Source organism: Coffea arabica, chromosome 6c, assembly GCF_036785885.1.
Source record: "Coffea arabica cultivar ET-39 chromosome 6c, Coffea Arabica ET-39 HiFi, whole genome shotgun sequence".
NCBI lineage: Eukaryota > Viridiplantae > Streptophyta > Magnoliopsida > Gentianales > Rubiaceae > Coffea > Coffea arabica.
This window is the reverse complement of record NC_092320.1, coordinates 10,759,804-10,781,714: the sequence shown is the minus strand read 5'-3', so window position 1 is coordinate 10,781,714 and position 21,911 is coordinate 10,759,804. Positions and strand designations below refer to the sequence as shown.

At 37.6% G+C, this 21,911-nt stretch overlaps 3 protein-coding genes and 1 long non-coding RNA gene across 17 annotated transcripts; 3 read left to right on the top strand and 1 right to left on the bottom strand.

The window, feature by feature from the left end:
- Positions 1 to 81: 81 nt before the first annotated feature.
- Positions 82 to 5,605, top strand: LOC113691496 (nuclear transcription factor Y subunit A-8-like). 13 transcript variants are annotated; one of them, XM_072052812.1, is made up of 7 exons: positions 82 to 388; positions 627 to 912; positions 2,729 to 3,059; positions 3,573 to 3,727; positions 3,818 to 3,889; positions 4,200 to 4,367; positions 4,841 to 5,605. In XM_072052812.1, exons 3-7 carry the CDS (start codon positions 2,753 to 2,755, stop codon positions 5,207 to 5,209), a joined length of 1,071 nt encoding a protein of 356 aa, XP_071908913.1. In that variant the 5' UTR covers positions 82 to 388; positions 627 to 912; positions 2,729 to 2,752; the 3' UTR covers positions 5,210 to 5,605. The 13 variants fall into 13 exon arrangements, with proteins under 13 accessions (XP_071908913.1, XP_071908914.1, XP_071908912.1 ...); XM_072052809.1 differs by having other exon boundaries at positions 83 to 345; positions 2,671 to 3,059; XM_072052808.1 differs by having other exon boundaries at positions 83 to 388; positions 634 to 912; positions 2,671 to 3,059.
- A 2,343-nt stretch (positions 5,606 to 7,948) lies between these two features.
- LOC113692483 (alpha/beta hydrolase domain-containing protein WAV2) lies at positions 7,949 to 12,224 on the top strand. Of its 2 annotated transcripts, none has more exons than XM_072052805.1 (8): positions 7,949 to 8,411; positions 9,184 to 9,219; positions 9,335 to 9,413; positions 9,511 to 9,565; positions 9,649 to 9,765; positions 10,835 to 10,999; positions 11,366 to 11,603; positions 11,896 to 12,224. In XM_072052805.1, exons 1-8 carry the CDS (start codon positions 8,174 to 8,176, stop codon positions 11,913 to 11,915), a joined length of 948 nt encoding a protein of 315 aa, XP_071908906.1. In that variant the 5' UTR covers positions 7,949 to 8,173; the 3' UTR covers positions 11,916 to 12,224. The 2 variants fall into 2 exon arrangements, with proteins under 2 accessions (XP_071908906.1, XP_027066695.1); XM_027210894.2 differs by having other exon boundaries at positions 7,950 to 8,411; positions 11,791 to 12,224.
- Positions 11,464 to 19,062, top strand: LOC113692484 (PHD finger protein ALFIN-LIKE 4). Its single transcript, XM_027210895.2, has 6 exons — positions 11,464 to 11,603; positions 14,291 to 14,403; positions 14,601 to 14,633; positions 16,780 to 17,008; positions 17,852 to 17,987; positions 18,466 to 19,062. Exons 2-6 carry the CDS (start codon positions 14,304 to 14,306, stop codon positions 18,712 to 18,714), a joined length of 747 nt encoding a protein of 248 aa, XP_027066696.1. The 5' UTR covers positions 11,464 to 11,603; positions 14,291 to 14,303; the 3' UTR covers positions 18,715 to 19,062.
- Positions 12,855 to 14,327, bottom strand: LOC113692485 (uncharacterized). Its single transcript, XR_003448960.2, has 2 exons — positions 13,182 to 14,327; positions 12,855 to 13,110 (listed from the first exon to the last, which is right to left on the bottom strand). It is a non-coding gene; the product is annotated as an uncharacterized lncRNA (long non-coding RNA).
- Positions 19,063 to 21,911: the final 2,849 nt, after the last annotated feature.

The following is a 21,911-nucleotide window of genomic DNA, read 5'->3' as shown; positions in this document are numbered from 1 at the left end:
AATAGATATAAAAGAGTTGATCCACTTATCGCCCACTGCAGATTTTAACCCTTTCAAATAATCCATTTCGACATCTCTGCGTACAAGTCGAGGCACAAGTTGTAACATGGAGCTGGGTAACTGTACCATTTCTATTTGCCCCCAAATAAATAAATTTTTTTTTTGACATAGGGTGGATGTCAGGATTAAAAAGGCCCATTCTCATCCGCGTCAGCGTGTACAATCACGAACAAAAGCCCTACAATTTAAGCCATCAGAGGAAATCAACAGACGCTGAAGCGCGTGAAGTTTACAAAAGCAGGGGCAGCTGGAAAGTGCTACACGTAGCCGGAGGAAGCAGAAGCAGTAAGTAGATCACTGGCGGTACTCTGCAACGCAAAATTGTAAAGTATGCTTGCTTAAAATCGTGACCTCTTCAGTCTTTGCCCTTTGTACTGGTAGTTGAAATCTTGAGGACGGATGCCAAGTTTGCTCTGTGTTCCAAATTGGTTGTCCATGTATATAGGAAATGCATGCGTTGATACATAATTTGTAGTAATAAATTATTTTCTAAGTAACATATGATTCAGAACATGCCTGGCCACGGTGACGATCAACTCACATGGACTTTTTTTTTTTTTTTTGAGTGCCTAGAAAAAAAAAACAATAAAATAAAGGGAGATGGACGGATGGATGGCGGGGGTGGCAAGCTGAGCCTGGGAGGTGTTATGATGGCAACTATCTATTGAGGTCCATAATGGGGACAGAATTTGGTGGGGCCCACCTTGGGAGAAGATGAAGAAGAAGAGGAAGTAATGAAGAAGACGTTACGCGCTAAAATACAAAATGCCCCGAAAAGGGGTTGGGGAATTGGGGATGCCTTTGGCTTTGAATATATATCAACTTATTAGTTATTACTACTACTCCTGCATGGTGAGTAAAGTAGCAGTAACACTTGCTAAAACACTACTACTATGATCCGATCCTATCCTATCATCATGAATGGTGCTGGTCGCTGGTGTGTGTCTTTATTGTGCTACTAGCTAGTTAAATGAATACTAGTAGCTTTTTGGGTTCTTCTTCTTTTTTCTTTTTTTTTATTGCTTTCTAGCGTGAGAATTACTGTAAATATTTTTATTTCTTGGCCCCGGGAGTGTGGGGGAGGGGGGTAGAATATACAACAAGATTCTTCAAGACGCGAGAGAGATAAATAGGAACTAGGAAGAGAGAGTTTGAACTTTGAAGTGAGGAAAGGGAACATACCCAATTTGATCCCAGCAACTGTTGTTTTTCTTGCTTCTTCTAGTTATAGCAGATCCCGAAGGTATCCATCCGTCTTTCCTTCCTTTCCTTTTCTCTCATCTATATGCATAATGCATGGGTTTATATACATATAATAAACACATCTGAAAATTTTTCTTTACTTTCTTATCATAATTAGGTTCTGCAACTTTTATTATTGCCTCATATTTTCTTATTATTAATTATTTAATTGCTTGCTGTATTGTCATTATGTTGTGTTTATTTCGCTTGCATGTCTTGGATGCCTCCCTCTTTCTCTTTTTATTTATTTTTATCATTATTATTATTTTTTTTTTGGTGGGTTGCGGGAAAGGGGTGGCGGGGAAGGGAGACGGGCTTTACTGACAGATGCTTTTGGGATGCATGTAGTTTGAGGGAACTGGGGAGGGCATTGCTTGTGGTTCTGTTACTGGATAGAATTATCTGTTTCACTGGAGTTTGTGTACTTTTTCTTTTATTTTTTCTGGGTTTTGCCGGATCAGTCTTTTATAAACTTTGGATTCAGCAAGGGGTAATTTCTTATTAACTTTTCATCATACAACTATTTGGTTGTTGATCTAATCTTGACCAATAATTCTCTATTGCATAGTCTGTTAACAGAATGGTGGTCTCTGGTACTGGTGGTGATTGAGAGGCAGATATGGCTAAGAAGAGAATATCGCCTTCCTTTTTCTGGGATATGGCTCTTCCATTTCCCCCTTTCTTTTTTGCTTTGTTTTTCTTTGAGGCATGCCAAAGTGTTTCTTCCGTTTATTCTCATAAAAAAATTTTTTTTTGCTGAGTTGATGCGTTTAAGCATTCTTGGGGAACAATTTTTCTTTTATTGACTTCTATATTCATTTACGTTCCAGTAGACAATAAATTTCAATAATTTTTTGTTCCAAAGAATGAAGCCAAACTTCTCTGTTTGACATAAGTTTAGGGGATAGAGGATTTGCATGTAAGAAAGTTGATTTTGCCCAGTTACGAGTGTTGGTCTTGATATGGGCTCCAGGATCAGAAGCAAATAAATGTTGTAAAATGTCATCGTATTTTTGACTGATGATGGTCCTGGAATGTCCTCTCATTTATTATACCATGTAAAGTTCAGCATACGAGGAGGAGGTGATTAGTTAGATCCGTGTTTCGGATAGTTGGATACTAACTTTGTATCCAGAAAGCTCACCAACCCCCTGAAAGTGTTGCATCTGTATAATCTGTTACATTTTATTTCGTTTCCTGGTTTATTTCTTCTTTAACCTTCCAAACACACACACGCTGCTGATGATTGATTTAATAATCTGTTAGTTGTTTATTAGACATACTGGGCACATTGATCTTACTCATTTCATATTAATTGGAGATGTTTGGAACAACTTTTTCATCATCTCTCGTGTTTTCCTTGGGCAGATGAAGTCAAGTAGAAACTCTCAGTCTCAATTGATTTTGGGCATTTTGGGTTGTGCAGAGTTTAGAATGCTTCAATGAGTAAATGGCTATACGAGTTGAGAACATTCACAGTAAAGTTTTAGGACAAGATTCTACTTGTTCAATGCCCCATCTTGTCAGTTCACCATGGTGGAATTTACAGGAACAACAGTTGTCTCAGACATCATCTAAAAATCTCAGTTTGAGAGTAGAAACTCCATCTCTATGCTTTGAGGAGGCAAAGCATCTAGGCCAACAGATAGAAGAAGACCAAAGCTCTCACTCAATGGAGTCAAGCAGCCAGTCTCAACGTGGAGCGACTACTATGGGAAAGTCAAATTCTCAAGATCAATGTATTTCATCAGAATCTGGTAATGGTGCATTAGCGTCCTGATTCTCTTGAATAGTTGCCTTTTTACATTTGAAACTTCTGCTGTTTGCTACTTATCCTCTAGGGAAATGGAAAACAGAAAATTACTTATTTGTTACCAAGTGTAAATTCTGCTGCTATATCTACTACTGGTGCTACAACTTTTGTGAAATTTTGGAAGTAATATAAATCTTAGACCTTTGATGATATATAATACTCCTCGATTGATTATGCTGCAATTGTTAATAACTTCGGATGAGCCACATCTACTCTGATAGATCTGTATAGATGTCAAGCTCAGTATGAGGTGGAACTGTCCCTGCAACACAGAACACTAACTTTATGATTTAACTGACCCAGGACATTAAATTTCATCTACATCTTCTACATTTTCTGTTTTTCTATTTGGTTATAACATGCAATTGCTGTTATTTTGGGTGAACTGTTATCATGTATGGTCATACTAGAAAAGCAAACATCATAGTGGATGATATCTTGTCCTAATTTGTTCTAGAAGGTCCTCCTTGGCTAATTAAAGCTATTCAAATTGATCCAGTGCAAAATGAAAGCTTTGGGAAGCATGTAGAAGAACAACCAAAACCTGCTTTCTTTCCGAGTAATTTGGAATCTTCAGCCAATCCTTCGCAAATTGAATTCCTCCAATCAGCTGTAAGTTGCTGCAGTCACTTCAGAGTCATCTTAGTGGCCAACAATTAACAACTTTTACTTTTCACCTGATGAATTCGTCTCTTATTTTAGGCACAAATTCCATGTATTTACTCGGATCCCTACTTCAGCAGCTTATATTCGGCTTATGGGCCTCAAGCCATGGTAAGTACACCATTCAATGTTTTCATAGATTTGCAGAATCAAATATAACCTGCAATTCGATGATTTAATGTTAAAACTACACAGATAAGGATGAATGCAGTGTGCTTTTCTTCGTGTATTTCTGAGCATGAACTACAGTTCAGAGAATCTATAAAATAGGAGTCTATTTCTTAATTTTTGACTTTCCAAAATGGAATTTTAGGCTTCATGTATCTGGATTTTTAAAGTATTAAGTGAAGAGGCAAGTCCTTCATTTTAGTATATGACCTTCATGATCTTTATAATGCCATTGCTTGTGGAATTTCATTAGATTCAGCCGCAAATGATGGGGATAGCACCTGCTCGCGTCCCACTGCCTCCTGATCTTGCCCAAGATGGTCCAATATATGTGAATGCAAAACAGTATCATGGTATACTCAGACGGAGACAGGTGCGTGCCAAGCTTGAGGCTCAAAACAAGATGGTGAAAGGTAGAAAAGTGAGTGCAATGTCTGCTTTTCTTCCATCCTAGTCAGTATTAGTATGTTTCTTTAGTTATTTGCTTATTCTGTGATTCAATAAACTGTACTAAGCATATTAAGCATGGTGACGGAAGAAAATATGTAAAACGATTTGCATCTTCATCAAAGATACGTGCTGTGTTAGCATAAAGATTAGAGAAGAAACTGATGAAAATGATAGAATCCTCCCCCCCCCCCCCCCCTAGTTTGTGACTTTTGTGGGAGGTTTTTGAGCTGCCCACTTGGAACGTTGTTCCATATCTTGCCCTATTTAATTTATCGGGTGATTTGAAGGACTTTTTATTCTACAAAGAACGATGAGAACTTGTCCTTGTTCTTTGGGTCTCCCTTTTGTCAATAAACTCACTACTACTAAAGCTTAATAGTTTAACTTCGCATGTAAACATCATTGTGCACGTGAGGTAATGCTTTCTAAATCAATTAAATACAGCCATATCTTCACGAGTCCCGTCATCAGCATGCAATGAATAGGGTTAGAGGTTCTGGTGGAAGGTTCCTCAGCACAAAGAAACAGCAGCAGCAATCCGAGTCAACTCTCTCCACTGGCTCCTTTTCCGCATCCATCCATTCTTGTCAAGAGACCGATGCGCTGGAGATGGAAGCTGAAAGGTCCAACGACAGCAGGCATTATGCTTCAACTAGTACCAGCTCTTCTGCCATGGGATACACTCCTGATGATATCATTTTCCAGCAGCATGCCGACAGCTACATCAGCCTTTCTGGTCAAATCGCTGGTTCGACGTCGTCGGGAGGCTTCATGCAGAATGGAACTCCGCTCCATGTTCCGACTACCCGGTGAAAAGCGCAGCAAAAAGCACCGGGACTTGGCAATTCATCCTTGGCTTTGTTACATTCAAGTTTTAGCTTATCTTACATGATGGACATAAGAGTACCGTGTAGAGAATACTACTAAGAATACTTCACCAGTTTGAGTCCGTTTGACACATACTATGCACCTGCCAGTCGAAACCCTATGTCATGGCTCATGATAAGGAGCTTCCTCTGCCATTTATTTAACCATGGTTCAGTTTGTTAAATGCTTAACTCTGGATCTAATCTTCTTCTGCTTCTTTTTTTTTTCATGTCGCTTTAGCATTCTATCAAGAATCTGTACCCCTAGATTAAAGTGAGATGATGCAGTGGAAATGCCTGCCGTTTGGTTCTTTAGGTATTGAAAATTGAATTTTTGTGCTAATATTCTTGGATTATTTTATGGGGTAAACTTTACGGGTTGGCTGGTTCCATATCGGGAAGTGCCGTGTACTTATTTAAAGGGTAAATCACAAGTTATCACCCTAAAGTATTTCTTGATTTTCACTTCAACCTCTATTCTTTATATTTTGTTACTTGACGCCTTGAAATATAAAAATATCCTTCTAGTATTATGTAAAGTTTTTATTTTCAAACTTTCTACTCCTTTTAAACATTGAATTTAGACTTGTGATTTGATTTTGACCACTTTCATTGATAGTGGTAAAGTTTCGCATGAAATTTGTGTGTGTGTGTGTATTAGGGAAGACACTTACAATTGAATATTTTTTAAAAAAATGCCAAAGAAAAGATCCTAAAAAGCAAAAATTCATTAGAGTAAAAACAACCAAAAAAAAAATTTCCAATAATTGGTATGTGAATCCTTATCCTTATACTATATAAGAATGAGTTTAGGGTAAAGATGATCTTTGGATTTTAACTGCAAGGGTGGGGTTATTTTGGGAATGTGAGAGTGTTTGAAGTGCAATTAGAGCATTGAATATGAGACATTGTAGTTAATTTGATTTTGTTGTAATTATTTAGATGTCCTTTTAAACATTCAAAGCTAGGGGTAAGTTTGACATGTGATAGTGTTCGATATCCGATCCAACATTGGGTACAATTGAATTTACCTTGTGTTTTAGTGAAATTACATAAAAGCCCTTCTAATCCTTTAATTGTATTGATATCCAAGTCTTTTAATTTTCTAAAGCCTTTCTCATCAGTTATTTGCAAACTTATTATATATAGATGTTAAGACATAATTAATGTCAATTAGTAGAGAAGTTTGATTTCTTGACGATTACCATGGCAACCCCCATCTATTCAAATTCATTTCATTTACTTATAGTTTTGTTCCATCACAATCATGCAACCTATTTGTTTCTCAATAGGTATGTTTTCTTTAGCCAATCTACTTTTTGGTTGAAGAAATCTATAATCTTGCAAGTTGTATGTGAAATAAGTTTTTAGTGTTTTAATTCAATTATCCATGTTAGACAAGCTTAATAGGGAGAATATCACATTTGTTAATTGTTATTTGTGGTTTAAAATAAGTTTATCATCATAAAATTTTCCATTTATAGATTGTAGCTACTTCTTTTGTTGTTTTAACTATTAGTTATGATAATTTTCAAATCGTTTACTATTTTATTGATGATTCCATCTAGGCAAATTTTTACTTCATTTGATTTGCCAATATGTTTAACTATCTACTTAAAACTATTTGGCTGCAAATCTAAAGTATGTATTTCATTACTTTTAATTGTTTTCTTGAATTGAGTGGATTGAGATGCTTTAGTACTTTTTTAAGGTAATTATTCCTCTAAACTAGCATGTTAGGTGTTGTATATCTTTGCAATTAGCTCAAAAACTGATGTTTCGTGATTGTAACCCTTACTGAGAAGGAGATTCTTTGCTATATGCCCTAAATCATACAATAAATCATAATTGATTGATTGGTCAATGTGGAGGTTTCATGATTATATATCCTTGAAATCAATATAAAATCAAGAATTTGGCTTGCAAGAACCGAAATTCCACCAGCAATGATTTCTTTAAGTATGTAATTGTCCAAATCTCATTTGTATGATAAGATAATGTGGTGGATTGCCCTCATATCAAGATTAAATTCAAGCTAAATAATAGATTTTAATATTCCTAAAGTGCATGAGCGGATATAAGTAGGTTTTTTATTCTATTAGGTTAGATGCAAAGTGATTGATCGTACCTTATAATTATGTTTCATTGCATATTATATATTTTGACTAATGATTTTTCTGTTTAATATTACATAATAAAATTGTCATACTTCAATTCTTATACTACAAAATACCAAATAATAATTATTAACCATCTCTAATTACAAGCACTAAACTCTCGCGCGTTGTGCGGGCTTTTTCCCCTAGTGTGTGACTATAAAAATGGGTAATTGACTTTGAATTGTCTAATTATAAGGAAAGAGAATAAAAGATATCTTAATTTGGAAAATAGATGAAATTGATTTATAAAAAAAATGTATATAGCTTCTTTAATTTTGTAAATTAGACAACAGACATCCTAAAATTTTTATTGGAGAAAATTTTTTATTTGCTTATAAATAAAGATTTGAAAAAAATAAAACTAATGTCAAATAAAAAAGAGAAGAGACGCAAAATAAAAAAAAAATCAACATAGTATAGGAAAGAAATAGAAAGGCTAGTAACAAGAAACAAAAAACGCTGTCGTTTAGCTCCACCACAACCGGTCAACCGCAACGCCGGTCTCTTTGGTTTCGTCCCCTCAGCAGCACTCGCACAAGCAGCATCACTCTCAGTAGTCAGTAGACAAGAAAAACTGTGAAAAAGAGAGTGTTCCTCACTTCATCATCTCATATACGTGTACATACGCACAAAGATTTAGATACAAGCACCGTCAGACTCTCCATTTAAGTATACGTGTATATATATCTATATATATATATAGAGAGAGAGAGAGAGAGAGAGAGAACGGGGAGATAGAGAGAGAGAAGAAGATGGTGTCGTACATGAGCGTATTGCTGTACGGAGTGGGTGGAATAGTGGTCGCCGGGATGGCGTTACTGGTGGCTTTCCAGGAGAAGCTTGTCTACGTCCCCGTCCTCCCTGGCCTTACCAAATCCTACCCCATCACCCCCGCCCGCCTCCGCCTCCTCTACGACGACGTTTGGCTTAGATCTTCTGACGGCGTTCGCCTCCACGCTTGGTTCATCAAGTTCCTCCCCGAATCCCGAGGTGCTCCTCTTTACGTCTTATGCTTGTTGTAATTCTTAATATTGTTGCTTAATTGCTTTGGGAATTAGGGCTGGGTGCTTGTTTAGGATTGGCGATTGCCGGAGTCAGAGAACTTAGGGCTAATTGTATACAGATATTCGTAGCTGTTAATTTGTTCTCACTTGTTAATTTTGTGTAAGAAAGTGATTGGCGTGTAATATTGCTGTGAATTGGAACTATTTTTGAGCTTGAGCGATGTAGTTAAGTAAGGTCTTCTGAAATGAAAGAGTTGGTTTCTGATTTCATTATACGGTTACATGCATTCACGAGTAGTTAAGTTAGGTATTGCACTGTTTAAGAGTTGGTTTCTCAATTGGTTGTGTGGCATTAAATTTCATTTATTCGGATAGTTGTGCATCTTATAAACTGGACGGCTTTACTTTAAAGTTTGTTGGATTGTAAATGAAACTTTCTCATCTTTTGACCATGGAACCTTTTGTATGTTTTAGATTATGAGCTTCATAGGTTATTTTAAGACGTAGAAGAAATGCAGGAGGGAAATTATGTATGACTTTATTTCGGCTTAGTTTTGGTGATACTTCTGTTTTCTCATGTAGCTGTTGCAAAAACTAACTGATGACTGCTGCAAGATGATTTTTAAGTTTTCACTTGCCTTGTAGTCTTCCATGATTCAGTTTTATTTGCTTGTTTATGCTTCATAAGTGGTAAACTTGTGTTCTTTTGAAGGTTCAAATTAGCTTTCAAGCTGATGAAGTATTTGTGTCAATTGCAGGTCCAACTATCCTCTTCTTCCAAGAAAATGCAGGAAGTATCCTTTTGTGTCCTGTTGCTTATATTATGATGTCTTTGATTTCTTACCGCTTTTTGTTTATCTCAAAAAGTGATTTCATGATCAATCTTTTGGAGGACTTTACTATTTATAGATATTGCCCACCGTCTTGAGATGGTTCGCATTATGCTACAACGTCTGCAATGCAACGTTTTCATGCTGTCTTACCGAGGGTATCTACATTTTTTTTTGTGTGTACCATCTGGCAGTGTTCATGGGGACATAATTATATCTTGTAAATTGATGTAAACTGTTCTGTATGGATTGTAGTTACGGAGCCAGTGATGGATATCCTTCCCAGCATGGAATTACAATGGATGCTCAGGTTTGTTTTTCTGTCTATATGTTTCTTTGATGCACCCCATAGATGATATGAGATATTTTCTTGTGGCTTCTGCTTCTTTGTAGGCTGCTTTGGATCATCTGGTTGAAAGGACAGATATTGACACATCTAGGATTGTTGTCTTTGGAAGGTCACTTGGTGGCGCTGTTGGAGCAGTACTTGCCAAGAACAATCCTGACAAGGTACATATTAAACAAAAATTTTGTTTTCCCAGTTGTGTATTGCAACAGATCCTGGTATGTCTTTTTTGTGATAGCTTTCTTATTTTAAATGCCTTTTAACTTGTGTCATCAAATATTTTCAGCTCATCTGTTTATGCAGTTGTAGAATATCTGCTCTCATGGAAATTTTCTTTAAGAAATTTGTGAAATCTAACTGGAAGCCTTCTAATGGGTGAGCTTTTGTTTAATTGATCAGTAGCTTAGGACACTAGTTCCTTATGGAAGGTCCTGTCCTTGCAGGACGAAATTCCGGTATCATGTTCTTGATTGTCTTGAATTACCACCTATGGGGTTGATAGAGACATCCGACAAGCCTAATTTTCTTTGAGTCACCGCATAGAAACATTAATAGGAGTTTTTTGAGTCCTCCTCCTGAAAAGTCTGCTGAAGTTTTTAGAAGCTTTCTTTATCTATAATTGAACAAGAGAATCTGTTCAAGTTGTTTGGAGAAAGTAATGTATGTGCTACAGCTTCTGTGAGAAGCTGACTTGTAGAAATTTTATTGTAGACTCTCGTTTCCTTATGGGGCAAGGGCTGTTTAGGACCTTGCAGTTATTTTGCATATTACTGTGCGAGAAGATCAATCAGTTGCTCTGAGGCAAATTTACGAAATACACTGTCTTCCTCTCTCTAAAACTTGAATGTATCTTTTTTGAAGGCTTCTTCCTGTTACAAATATATTATCCAATGAAGTAACTATTTCTCTGTCATGACTTGATTAATCTATTTCTTGGTAATACATAGTTTTCCCTTCCTTGCTAGTTAACAGTCCTGTCAATCATAATCTGTATCCCAGGAAATCTGTGCATTTGAAATTGCTATTAGTAAGCATTTCTATTCTGTGCTTGTCACATTTTCTTTTGACCATATTGGACCATAAATTTCCTTGCTTGAGTTATGCATAAAGTACAGATTTGTCTGAGTTTGGCTGCCTTCTTGTCATTTTAATCGGTCTTTTTAGTTAGTTATGTTGTTGAAAGTATACTCATTTATGGTTGAGACACATTTTTCTTAATGTGATTGTGCTCAGGTGGCTGGGCTAATTCTGGAAAATACTTTCACATCTATCCTTGATATGGCGGGAGTTCTTCTACCCGTTCTAAAATGGTTTATTGGAGGGAGTGATTCAAAGCACCCCAGACCTCTCAATTTTCTTGTCCGCTCTCCATGGAGGACTATTGATGTGGTTGGTGAGGTGAGATTTCAGGGTATTGTAGCTCCAACCCTTCCCACCCCCACCGCCCCCCCCCCCAACCCAAAAGCAAAAACAATGTATTGTAGCTTTTACTCTGCACTCAGAGTGATTTTGGGTTTCCATTTCATGTTTCTGAAAAGTTGTAACAGGGATCTTTATAGTGTATTTGTTGAATCAACAATATGAAAGGTCTTGCGTTATTTAAGGGCAAGACTTGGTTATTTGATATTGAACATCCTAATTAAGTCTAGCCTAATAAAATGGAAGTGAGGCAGTGACATGTTTTGTGTTTATTCGATGCTGTGATTTTGTCCTTGTCTAATGACAATTTATTTGCACCTCTTGTGTTTGAACTCTTTGCTGCAGGTCAAACAGCCCATTCTCTTTATCTCAGGATTGCAAGATGAAATGGTTCCTCCATCACACATGCAGTTGCTGTATGCTAAAGCAGCTGCGCGCAACAATCGATGCTTATTTGTGGAATTTCCAACTGGCATGCATATGGATACATGGTTGGCAGGGGGTGATCAATATTGGAAAACCATTGAGGATTTTTTGGAACAGACTGTCCCGGAGAAGAGGTTTGGTGAATCTTCGCACAGGGGTGAGTGTTACATTTCATGTTCTCTAAAGTTCCATTATTTCAAGACTAAATTCTCCCAAGTTTCGGGAGGACCGTGTGATGACTTTGTGCTTCATTATGCAAAGCAAATTCCAAACAATGATGTGCCAAGCACTTTTCAGATAGTAACTATTCATTCCCCCCCCCCCCCCCCTGCTATGCACCTTAGGTTTTGATCCAAGGTGACCTGCTGGGGTGCAGTTATTTGAGGCGTAGTCCACGAGTTCAGGCTGCTGTGACATTCAAAGTTCTGTACCTTTCTTTGGTATTGCAGTGACCGCTAGCTCATTGTGATTGCAAGACCAGTGTTGATGTGTCCCCCAAGTTTTTTGTCTTGTGGACACAATTTTGGGTACACCAATTACAAATTATGCGAAACTGTGGACGGCCTTCGTAGATATACATATTGACACTGACAAATTGCTCTTGCAAGAAAAGTCTGACTGATTGTCCTTGTGTGAATAAGAATCTAGAAGAATCTCAGAATTACACTTGGAGTTTATCAGTAAAATTGCTTGTATCACAACTCTTATTGTGAACTATGGCACGAGTAGTCCATACTGTTAGTTACCAATGAATCCGAGGTCTCAAGTTCCACTGTTATATTAGGCTTGCTTGCCCTGATTATAGTTGCTGTTAATATGTATTTATTCGGATTGATGGGGCTTCTAGAGGATATGATTCGTTTATCCATCTCGTGGATTCCACGCCAAGATACTGAATGCAGCCTTACATACTGCATAATATAGGTTTGGGGGGCGTCTGCGTGCGCTATAAGGTGATTTTGCTCTATCATCAGTATTTTTGGCCATTCATAAGAGATTTAATTGTGATTAGAAATGGCCGGAGGCAATAGGTCAGATTCATTCTTTTTCTTTTGTAGGAGGTCAGGTCTCACGCCTCAGCCCTCGGCTAGTAGTTTACCTTAGATGCCGCCATAAGAGTAGTCTGCTGATACATATTATCAGATTTAGTTGTAATAGAAATGGCCGAATTTGCTCCTTCCCCTCTTCCCTATGTCTTCTTCTGTGGCTGTCTAATAGTATTGGGTTATGGTGGAGATGGATCTGGGGAGCTCGTTAGCTAAAGGAATATATATGAGAAGATAATTAAGCGCGTGTTGGCGGGGAAGTTGAATGTGCATCTCCTGTGGGATGAATAACGCGGGCCCTCGCGGAATGCTGTGTCTGGGGGGAATTATGGGCTGCGACCTTCCTAAGTCAAAGCTCAGTCTACAATAACCAGACCCAATAAAAAAATATAAAAAATGATGGTCATGGCTTCGAGCGTGCCCGACGGCCAACAGTTGATTTAGAAGAGTTGGGAGTACCCAACAGAAAAAAAAATTTGGGCAGAAGGCCTCGAAAAATAAATGACGTGGAGCAAATTTGCAGACTTGAAACTTTCCGTTCCTGCTATTGGTATTTGGTAGTTTATTAGTCTCTCTCTTTCCAGAGCAGTATTGTGAGATTCGAGTCCGTGGCTGCAGCTGCTTGCGCAAAACATCAACTTAATCAGTGCAAAATTTGGATGGGTGGATGGATTTTTTTGTGTGTGTACCTGGTCTGTTGATCCAGCTCTGCCTGCCGGCCTCAAGTCGGTCCTTCCTTGATTTTGTCCTCCTCCACTCCATTGACACCCAGAGACCCAAGAAGTTGTTGGTTCCGGTTCCGGACCAGCCAGTTGCCAACCCAACACCTCTACAACGTCTCGTCTCCCCTTCTTGAGACGGGCCAGCAACTTGTACTCTCTCTCTGCTGCGCTCTGCTACCCCTTCCTAGTCCTTCCACTACTTGTACGGCTTCTACATTAGCTTCCATTTGTGCGGAGCCCCTGATCCATGATGCCAATTCACCACCCAAACCTATTCCCGCCACGTGTACCCCCAACTCCCCTGTGGTCCTGTGCCCAACAAACAGCTGCAACCCCTACTCCCTATCAAGTCCCCCGCCGTTGGATGCCCATCCGTCCACCATCATCAGCATCAGTACCCTGATGCAGTCGGGGTGCAGGATAGCATTTCTCCAACCAATTCCCATCCCTGCAGCTGCAAGCTACGAGTAGTATCACCCCGACCCGACCCCTCTCTCTCTCTCTCTCCGTGGCACTTCACTTTGCACCTGTGATATGCTGCCCATCGATCGCAAATACTCCCAAAATCACAGCTCACAAAAACCAACTCAGATCACACCTCGGAGGATTTGGCGGGTTGCCCCGTCAGCACCCAAAGAAAAGTACCCTTCCCACGGTCACAGAACCTCTCCTCCCCCAACCAAAAAAAAAGGGGGGGGGGGGGGAAAAGTTAAAGAAGCCAAGTGAGCGAGCGAGCGAGCGAGAGGGACCATGGTCCATGATGAAAACTGCTCCCCGGGAACGAGAAAGCGACACAGGACCGCTAAGAAATAATTTAAAATTCCAAACATAACCCTCCCGCTGGCCCCTATTTGGGCCACTCCAGATTAGACTCCTCCTTTTTCAGACTCATCGACTCCATAAATAAATATATCCCTTTAGTAATTATTTATTTATTCTTTTCCGTGTTGTGTTACTGCAAGAGTCAGATAGAAGCAGCCAAAAAAAAAAAAAAAAAGGAAAAAAACAAGCAGTACTCTTGGGCTTCATACATTCTCTGTGAGTGTGTGTGGGACTGACTGCGTGTAAAAAACTAGAAAGCCAGCTCTAATGGACGGAGGAGGAGGAGGCTATAATCCTCGAACAGTGGAAGAAGTTTTCAGGGATTTCAAAGGGCGTCGTGCTGGCATGATCAAAGCTCTCACTAAAGGTACTTCTTCTGCAATTTCCCATACACTTCTTCCCCTGTTTATGTCCTTGCGACTTGCGAGCCTTTTTTTTTTTTTTTTTTTTTGTTTCTTTCTTCTGTGGTTCGAAGTTTTCGTTGCTTCGTTTCCAATTGCATTTTGAAGCACTAGGGTTTTGGATTTTCGCATCATAACGTGGTTTTGTTGGCATTTTTGGCAGAGGTTGAAGATTTTTACCAGCTTTGCGATCCTGGTTAGTTTTGCTTTTCTCTTCTTTTCTTATCTTGCAACGTTTATTATTCCTACGTGTCTTGTAGTACTAATTAATGCTCCCTTTCATTTCGTTTTTCCTGGTATACGGGCTTGCATACAGTAGTAATTTTGTCCTGGTTGTTGACATTACTCGCTCTGCAGTTGCATTCTCTTTATTTCTGCCTTCATTTTGATCAGAAAATTACAGTCTTCTGTTTCTCCATTTTACCCATTAATTTTTTGTTTGCTTGTTTCTTTTCCATTTCTTTGTATTTCTGCTCTTCTATGACTTTGTGGGTGGAGTTCTGTGTTTTAATGCTACTGAGTAATTACTTTTTTTTTTTTTTTTTCTACTCATCATCTTACTTGTCAGATTGCTCTTTCTCTCTTGTGAGCCTCGCTGTTGCGTGAAGCTTTTTTTGTTTTTTTTTTTTTTTTTTGTTTAATAGCTTGATGGATTCTATGGTTTTATTATGAAACTCTGGCCCATGTGGAATTCAATTTTGATACGATTTGCATTATCTTTTCCGGCATTCTTTCATCGTGATTAGCAGCATTAGTTTGCTTTTCTAAGTCTTCTTTTTTCCAAGTTTGATAGTTTATTGCCAGAGCGATTGTGTATTGGCTGTTTCTGGAAGGAGGAGGGTCTTGTGGCCCTAATACAATTCTTGCTTGGTCCAATGGACGTTAACAAATGGCTGTTGCATTGTCATTAGCATACCATTCCGATGCCTAATGAGTAATTTCGCTTTATTTGTATCAAATGTTTGACACTTATGCTCCAATAAGAGTCTCTCACCATAATTTTGTACTTTTCTTTCTGACTCTCCAATTTGTTGTCTTTTAAAACCTGTTAATTCATCTTTATTAAATTAAAGTTCTATAGCCAGACATATTATAGTTTACACTTAACCTAGTGTTACATACAAACTACAAAGTGCTTTAGAAACTCTAAAGGTTTCAGTTCCCTTTCAAATACAGCTATCTTGTAGTGGTATGGCTTTTTAGAGAATATGAAAAGGCGCTGGAAAGCAAGATAGCTTTGTTATTTGCGGAGGACTGAAATAGATGATGGTGCATGACTGATTAAGTACGTCATATCATCTTACACGTATATTTAGTTTGGTTGTCATAGACTGGTGCCAGTCATACCTTAGGATTAGAAAGGTAGTCTTGTGTGTACTGTTCACTTTGGCCCTCTATTGATATTTCTCGATTTTATCCTCGTACTGAACTAAAAAGAGTGCAAAAGAAGTTTACTGCTCTTCTCATCTTATTATTTTTTGAGGATGAAAGTTGATTACTGTGATGTTCATGTTTCCATTTCTTTGCCTTCTAATTGAATGCCTTAGTTCTCAGAAAAGTCCTTTACACTCCCCTTTCATACTTCAACATGTCATATTGCAATACTAGTTAGATTACTGTAGGTGTATTTTTCGTTTCTATGTATATGGAGTGTTAATTCATCTAATATGAAATTCTAGACACACTTAAATCCAATTTAAGGAACAGTGGAACACTTGTAAGTGTGCCCTGGCTTTTCTGAATGCTTGATTCTATTCATACCATTGGAGTAATTGGATTGGATGACTTTTCAATTTTTGATGGACAGTAATGCCAAGTTTCTATTATCTGACATATAATTCTGGTTTGACTTTTTCGTAATAGTTTTTCTTGTTTAGAGGACTAATGTCCTGTAAGGAATAACTAATAAAATGGTTGTCTTGCTGTGGTGTATGCCAAAAGTTAGTGAAGGTTGTCTTGTTGATTTTATTTTATTTTTTTTCAATCAATTTAAGGGAGATAAAAAGCCTTACTAGGGGGAAGGGGAAAGGGAAAGGCTTTAGAGTTGAAGGTTGCCATTTAATTTTCCTACCAGCTGAGCTTGGTCTTGAGGACATCTTGATGATTTTCACAAGCTAATGACATGTAATCTTTCTCATCATGTCCTTGGAAGCAGAGATGTGCTATCCTACATTTGTTGTATTTGTCTTCTCTCTCTCTCTCTCTCTCTAATGTGTAAGTGTACTTGTCAGCTGCTTGGTCATATAATATGAGTTCCTTGTACATTATCGTAATAAAGAATACTGAAGATGCTAGTGTATCTCTTGATTGCTGCATAATTTGAGAGTTCTTAAACCTTACAGAGAAGGAAAATCTTTGCCTTTATGGTTTTCCTAATGAGCAGTGGGAAGTTAATTTGCCTGCTGAAGAGGTGCCTCCAGAGCTTCCTGAGCCTGCATTAGGGATAAATTTTGCCAGGGATGGAATGCAAGAAAAGGACTGGTTGGCCCTTGTTGCTGTGCACAGTGATGCGTGGCTATTTGCTGTTGCCTTCTATTTTGGGGCCAGATTTGGTTTTGATAAAGCTGACAGGTAACATGTGAAGCTAAGTGATGATACTTTTCCACTTTTGCCTGTTCAGCATCCTTGTTTCTTTTTTGCTCTCAGTCAGTTTCGTTTGAAATAAAATGTGACTAAAACAATAAATTTTGTATCAAACTTGAAGTGCTAATGTTGCATGGGAAATTAGACTGAATTTTAAGTTTCTTTCTATAAATTCAGAACTCAGCCTTGTTATTTGCTGGTTGTTGGTTATTTGGCATACTATTTATTTAGTTTTTTACCTTTTAGGAGCTACATTTACATCTGGAGGCAGTTGTGAAATAGTGTGGAACCTGAGGTTATGGTTTTTTTTTTCTTTTGCTGGCCAGCATGTAAAAAGGGCAGCCTCATGCCTAGTAAAGACTCCCTTGAACAGGACTGACAAAAATATTACTCTTAACTAATGTTTAGCACTTCAGTGGGGTATTCTCAAGGCAGGGGTAACTGTAACATTTAACTCCTTGATGCTGAGATTAACAGATGAATGGTCCTCTCCGTTGTCTTCAGCAAGGCATTCATACACCAATGGGTTACATCTTGGACCTTGGCCACATATTAGTCCTGACCATCATTGTGTAACATAATTGTGATACTTCTTTCAATAGTGTATTTTAGGTCGCATATGGTGTGAAAATATGCTCATTCTAACAGAGTTTAAAGTGGTCTGGAAGTAGGCAGTTAAGACGATGGTAAATAAATACCATACTTGCTAGTTTACTTCCAGCAATTGTTGTTGATTTCTGTGGATGCATCAAATTGAAACCAAGTTGATTAGTTTATGTTTTCATATTGGTTGGATGCGGTTTCATTAACTTCTTTGGCTTTGTGATTCAGGAAACGGCTCTTTGGTATGATAAATGATCTCCCAACAATTTTTGAAGTTGTAACTGGAGCTGCCAAGAAGGAACTTCAAGAGAAATCATCTGCCTCAAATCATAGCAGCAGCAAATCCAAGTCAAACTCAAAACCGGTACAAGCATCTAATTTGGTTCTATCAGAAGATTATTCATTATGTGATGTTCCGTGGTCTGATCATGTCAAAATGGCTAGAGGAGTTTTAGAGAGAATGAGCCTTGGAGGATTAATTATGCTGAGTCTGCCATATGTCATAGATGATGCCTTAAAGGTTCTATTGCTCTGATATCTAGGTTGAGGAAATTTTTAGGCAGCTCTTATTTGCTTCAAATGTGTTTTACTTGCAAGTTGCTTTGAGCATGATCTTTCAAGTTTTATTCATTATTTGGTGTATTCTGTCAATTGTTACGGCATAAGGTATTGGAGTCGGGGTCTGTACTTTCTTTCTAGTAAAATTGGTTGGATTCTCTATTAAGCATTTTCCCAGTAATTGGAAGATTTTGACATCAGCTTTTTCTCGAATAGATTTTGTCTTACTGTCTGTTATAGCAGTTTTTGCCAATACGAGTTAAATTATTTGGTTTCAATCACAGAGCAAGTACTCAAAGGTCCAAGAAAAGGACGAGAATGAAGACTTAGTAGATGAAGAAGAAGATGAGGATCATGGGGAGACATTGTGTGGAGCATGTGGGGAGCACTATACTTCGGATCAATTTTGGATCTGTTGTGATGTGTGTGAAAGGTGGTTCCATGGCAAGTGTGTCAAGATCACTCCTGCGCGGGCTGAGCATATCAAGCAGTATAAATGCCCATCTTGCAGCAACAAAAGATCGCGTCCTTGAAGTATTTTGTGCGAAGGTGTGGTGTTGGGTCTCAGGTTCTGTAATTGCCCCAGTTTTAGACTGTAGTAGCTAACCATCTAGCTGGCTGGTCATTAGCTAAGCGTGACGGAAATGTCTCTGTGTTAGTGTCATAATCTTTGTTTAAACTTGTTTCTGGGTAATATTTTCTAGCTTAAACTCTTGGACACCTTTGATTGATGTGACTCTGATTTAATTATGTAGAGATTTTATCATTTTAGGGAACTAGGGGTGAAGCTTCCTTGATGAATGGTAATGCTATGAAGTTTTGCAGATTGTGATTCTGCAAGGTTTATAATAGAGACTCGCACTTTCTCTCTTGTTTCGAAATCAGTTTTGAATTTTGATGCCTAGTCGAAAGCAGTATAATCTCTTCAATTGTGCTTATGCTTATGATTCCACAACATTAATTTGTTTCATATGCGATCGACAACTTAAAAAACCAGATCAGAGTACAATGCCCTGAAACTCAGCAATGACTCGATCATATCATCCAACTCTCCGGTGGTAATTTGAGATTCCAAATCAGTAAAATCCACTAATCATTCTCTGTCTTGGAAATCAAATATTTAATTGGATTCGACCAAAAAATTCCTTGGCCTGCCTGCCTCTCGTGAAAACTCTCAAAGGTTATTTGTCTCAGATACTTAATTCAACTTCCCCAAAGCAAACTGGATAAACAAGGGAAAAATAATACAGGAGAGAAGCCAGAAACTAATTCTCTTGTTAATAGTAAAGTAAAATTCTCAAAAAAAAAAAAAAAAGGCTATTGCAAATTATTTGAAACAAAGTACGGACCAAAGTGCCAAACAACGAATAACATACATCATTAAACTTGTAATCTAGTGATTAAGGTTAATCAATGAATCTTTTGAACTGATGATCAATAAGCACTCGTTAATGCACATAAATTTCAATCAATTTATCATGTATATACACATTAACAATTATTGTATTTACTTATATATATATTTTTAATTAATTTTATATTTCTCAAAATATAACACTTGAAAGGGTGGATTGTTTGATAGACCTTTAATCAAATTTACCCCACCATTATCATTTTCTCCTTCTCCATGGTATCCATCCATCCTTTGATGCATTCATAAGACTAGGAGATGTTCACCGTGCTCGCGCACGGTGGTAAGTTGTTGGTATGCCCAGGTTGAGAGTACAGTAAATATTTATTTTAGAAGAGATTTGTTGTATAGAGAACTTATTAAGCTGGGTTGGAATTTTTTTAATTCTATAGGTTATTTTATATTTAAAGAGATAGAACATTTGAAATTCCTTGCTTTCCTGGTGTACACTTAAGTATGCAAAGAAAATGAATATGCTATACTTTAAAATGTACACACGAGAAGTTAATGCTATTCCAATATAATGCATTCAGTTTCACTTGGATTGATACAAATTTTTCTTCTTCCCCAAAAACAAAGACACCATGGTGAGTCTACAGGGAGGAGAAACTCTAAAGCATCATCCACTCAATAAGCTAATAGCAAAAGCTGCTACATATTGACCTAGAGAATCCAGTATAAGCAGCCTGACATCCAATACCCAATTGCAACAGAAGGAAAAAGAACCAAGGCAAAGAATCATAAATGCAAGAAACACAACTAAATAGCAACCTAGGCAAGAAGTAAATTATCAAAAGGACACCAAAGCTTTCATAGTACCCTTTAATTTTCCAGTTTTGTGTGTGCATGTAAGAGAGAGGCAATAATTAATAAAAACATTACAATGCAAGTTCCAAATCACCGTGGTAAAGAAAAATGACATAATCCAAATACATTTTCGTTTTCTTATTCTATAACCTGTGATATGCACTCTGGCTGCTTTTTAGCAGTGAGTGCAGAGGCATAGAGGCTAGAAAAACGAAATGTTTGCAGGCAACTTTTTCGGTAGGAGAGTTTTTCATTTGTTAAGTTTAAGCTAGTAAAGAAAAAGGAGTTATGGAGGATGGAATAATACATGAGCAAAAATAGTCCTTGTTAGAGGTGGCAATTTGGATTGAAATCCATTTATCCATCCATATAATCCATAATTAAATGGATTTGGATTATCCATTTATGGTATTGGTTTTAAATGGTTGATCCAAGTAAAACCATTAAATTAAATGGATTTATATGGATTATCCACAAAAATCACATATATCCATTTCCCTAAAAACCAAATAAAAGAAACGGATAGATCCCTCTAACTAGAACCAACTGGGAATGAAGGACCACATGTGACAGCTGTTGAATGAAGGATTGAGTGGGAAAATCTTAACAACTTAAACATAACTAATTTCCAACGCCCTTTGCACGCTGAAGACTTGGGGCATGTGGTTGTTAATTGACATCTCAGATGCTGTAGAATTATTAACGGAAACTTGCAGAATAGATCCACATCAAATTAATGAAGGTGAGAAAAAAAGTGATTAGGACGTCCAGAAATTCACGATTTAGACTAGTCCAAGATTATTGTGTTTATAAATATTCCGGCTTTTTCTCAAAGCTATTCATATTACAAGAAATGGTAATACAAAAACAAAGTAACCAAAATATTTAAATGGATTATAAATGGATAATTGGTTTTTATTTAATCCATTTAGATCCATCCATTTAGATCCATTTATTAAATGGATCTATATGAATTGGATAAATTTCATCTACCATCCATTTAGTCAAAACCAATTATGAACCATTTATCCATATTGCCACCTCTAGTCCTTGTACTAAACGCTGAAAAAAGATGGCGCAGGAAAATTTCTTATTTTGATAGATCTAAATTCACTCATTTTTCCTGATGGAGTACACATGGAAACTATGATACCACGAGAACTGCTTTTCGACACCATACTCATAAAAAATTAGAACATTGTAGGTGTAAGCTGATTCAGGAAGGAAAGCTAAAATTTCATCCAATTCCAGTTGATGCTCAGCAGCAAAGACGTCCCAGAGATTATCCTTCTTTTCCTGTGGCATTTTTGCATAACGCTTGCGATGCTTGGCATTTCTATCCATTAAGCTGGCACCAATGAAGTAAATAATTCACACACTCCCAAACACAAGTTAGCTATCAGCCAAAAAATGCCAGAATAGTAGCAAGACATGAAGGTGATATATATGGCTACTCTCATACCACATAACATCTATAGTAGACAAACTATCCAAGCAAACTAACAGAAACAA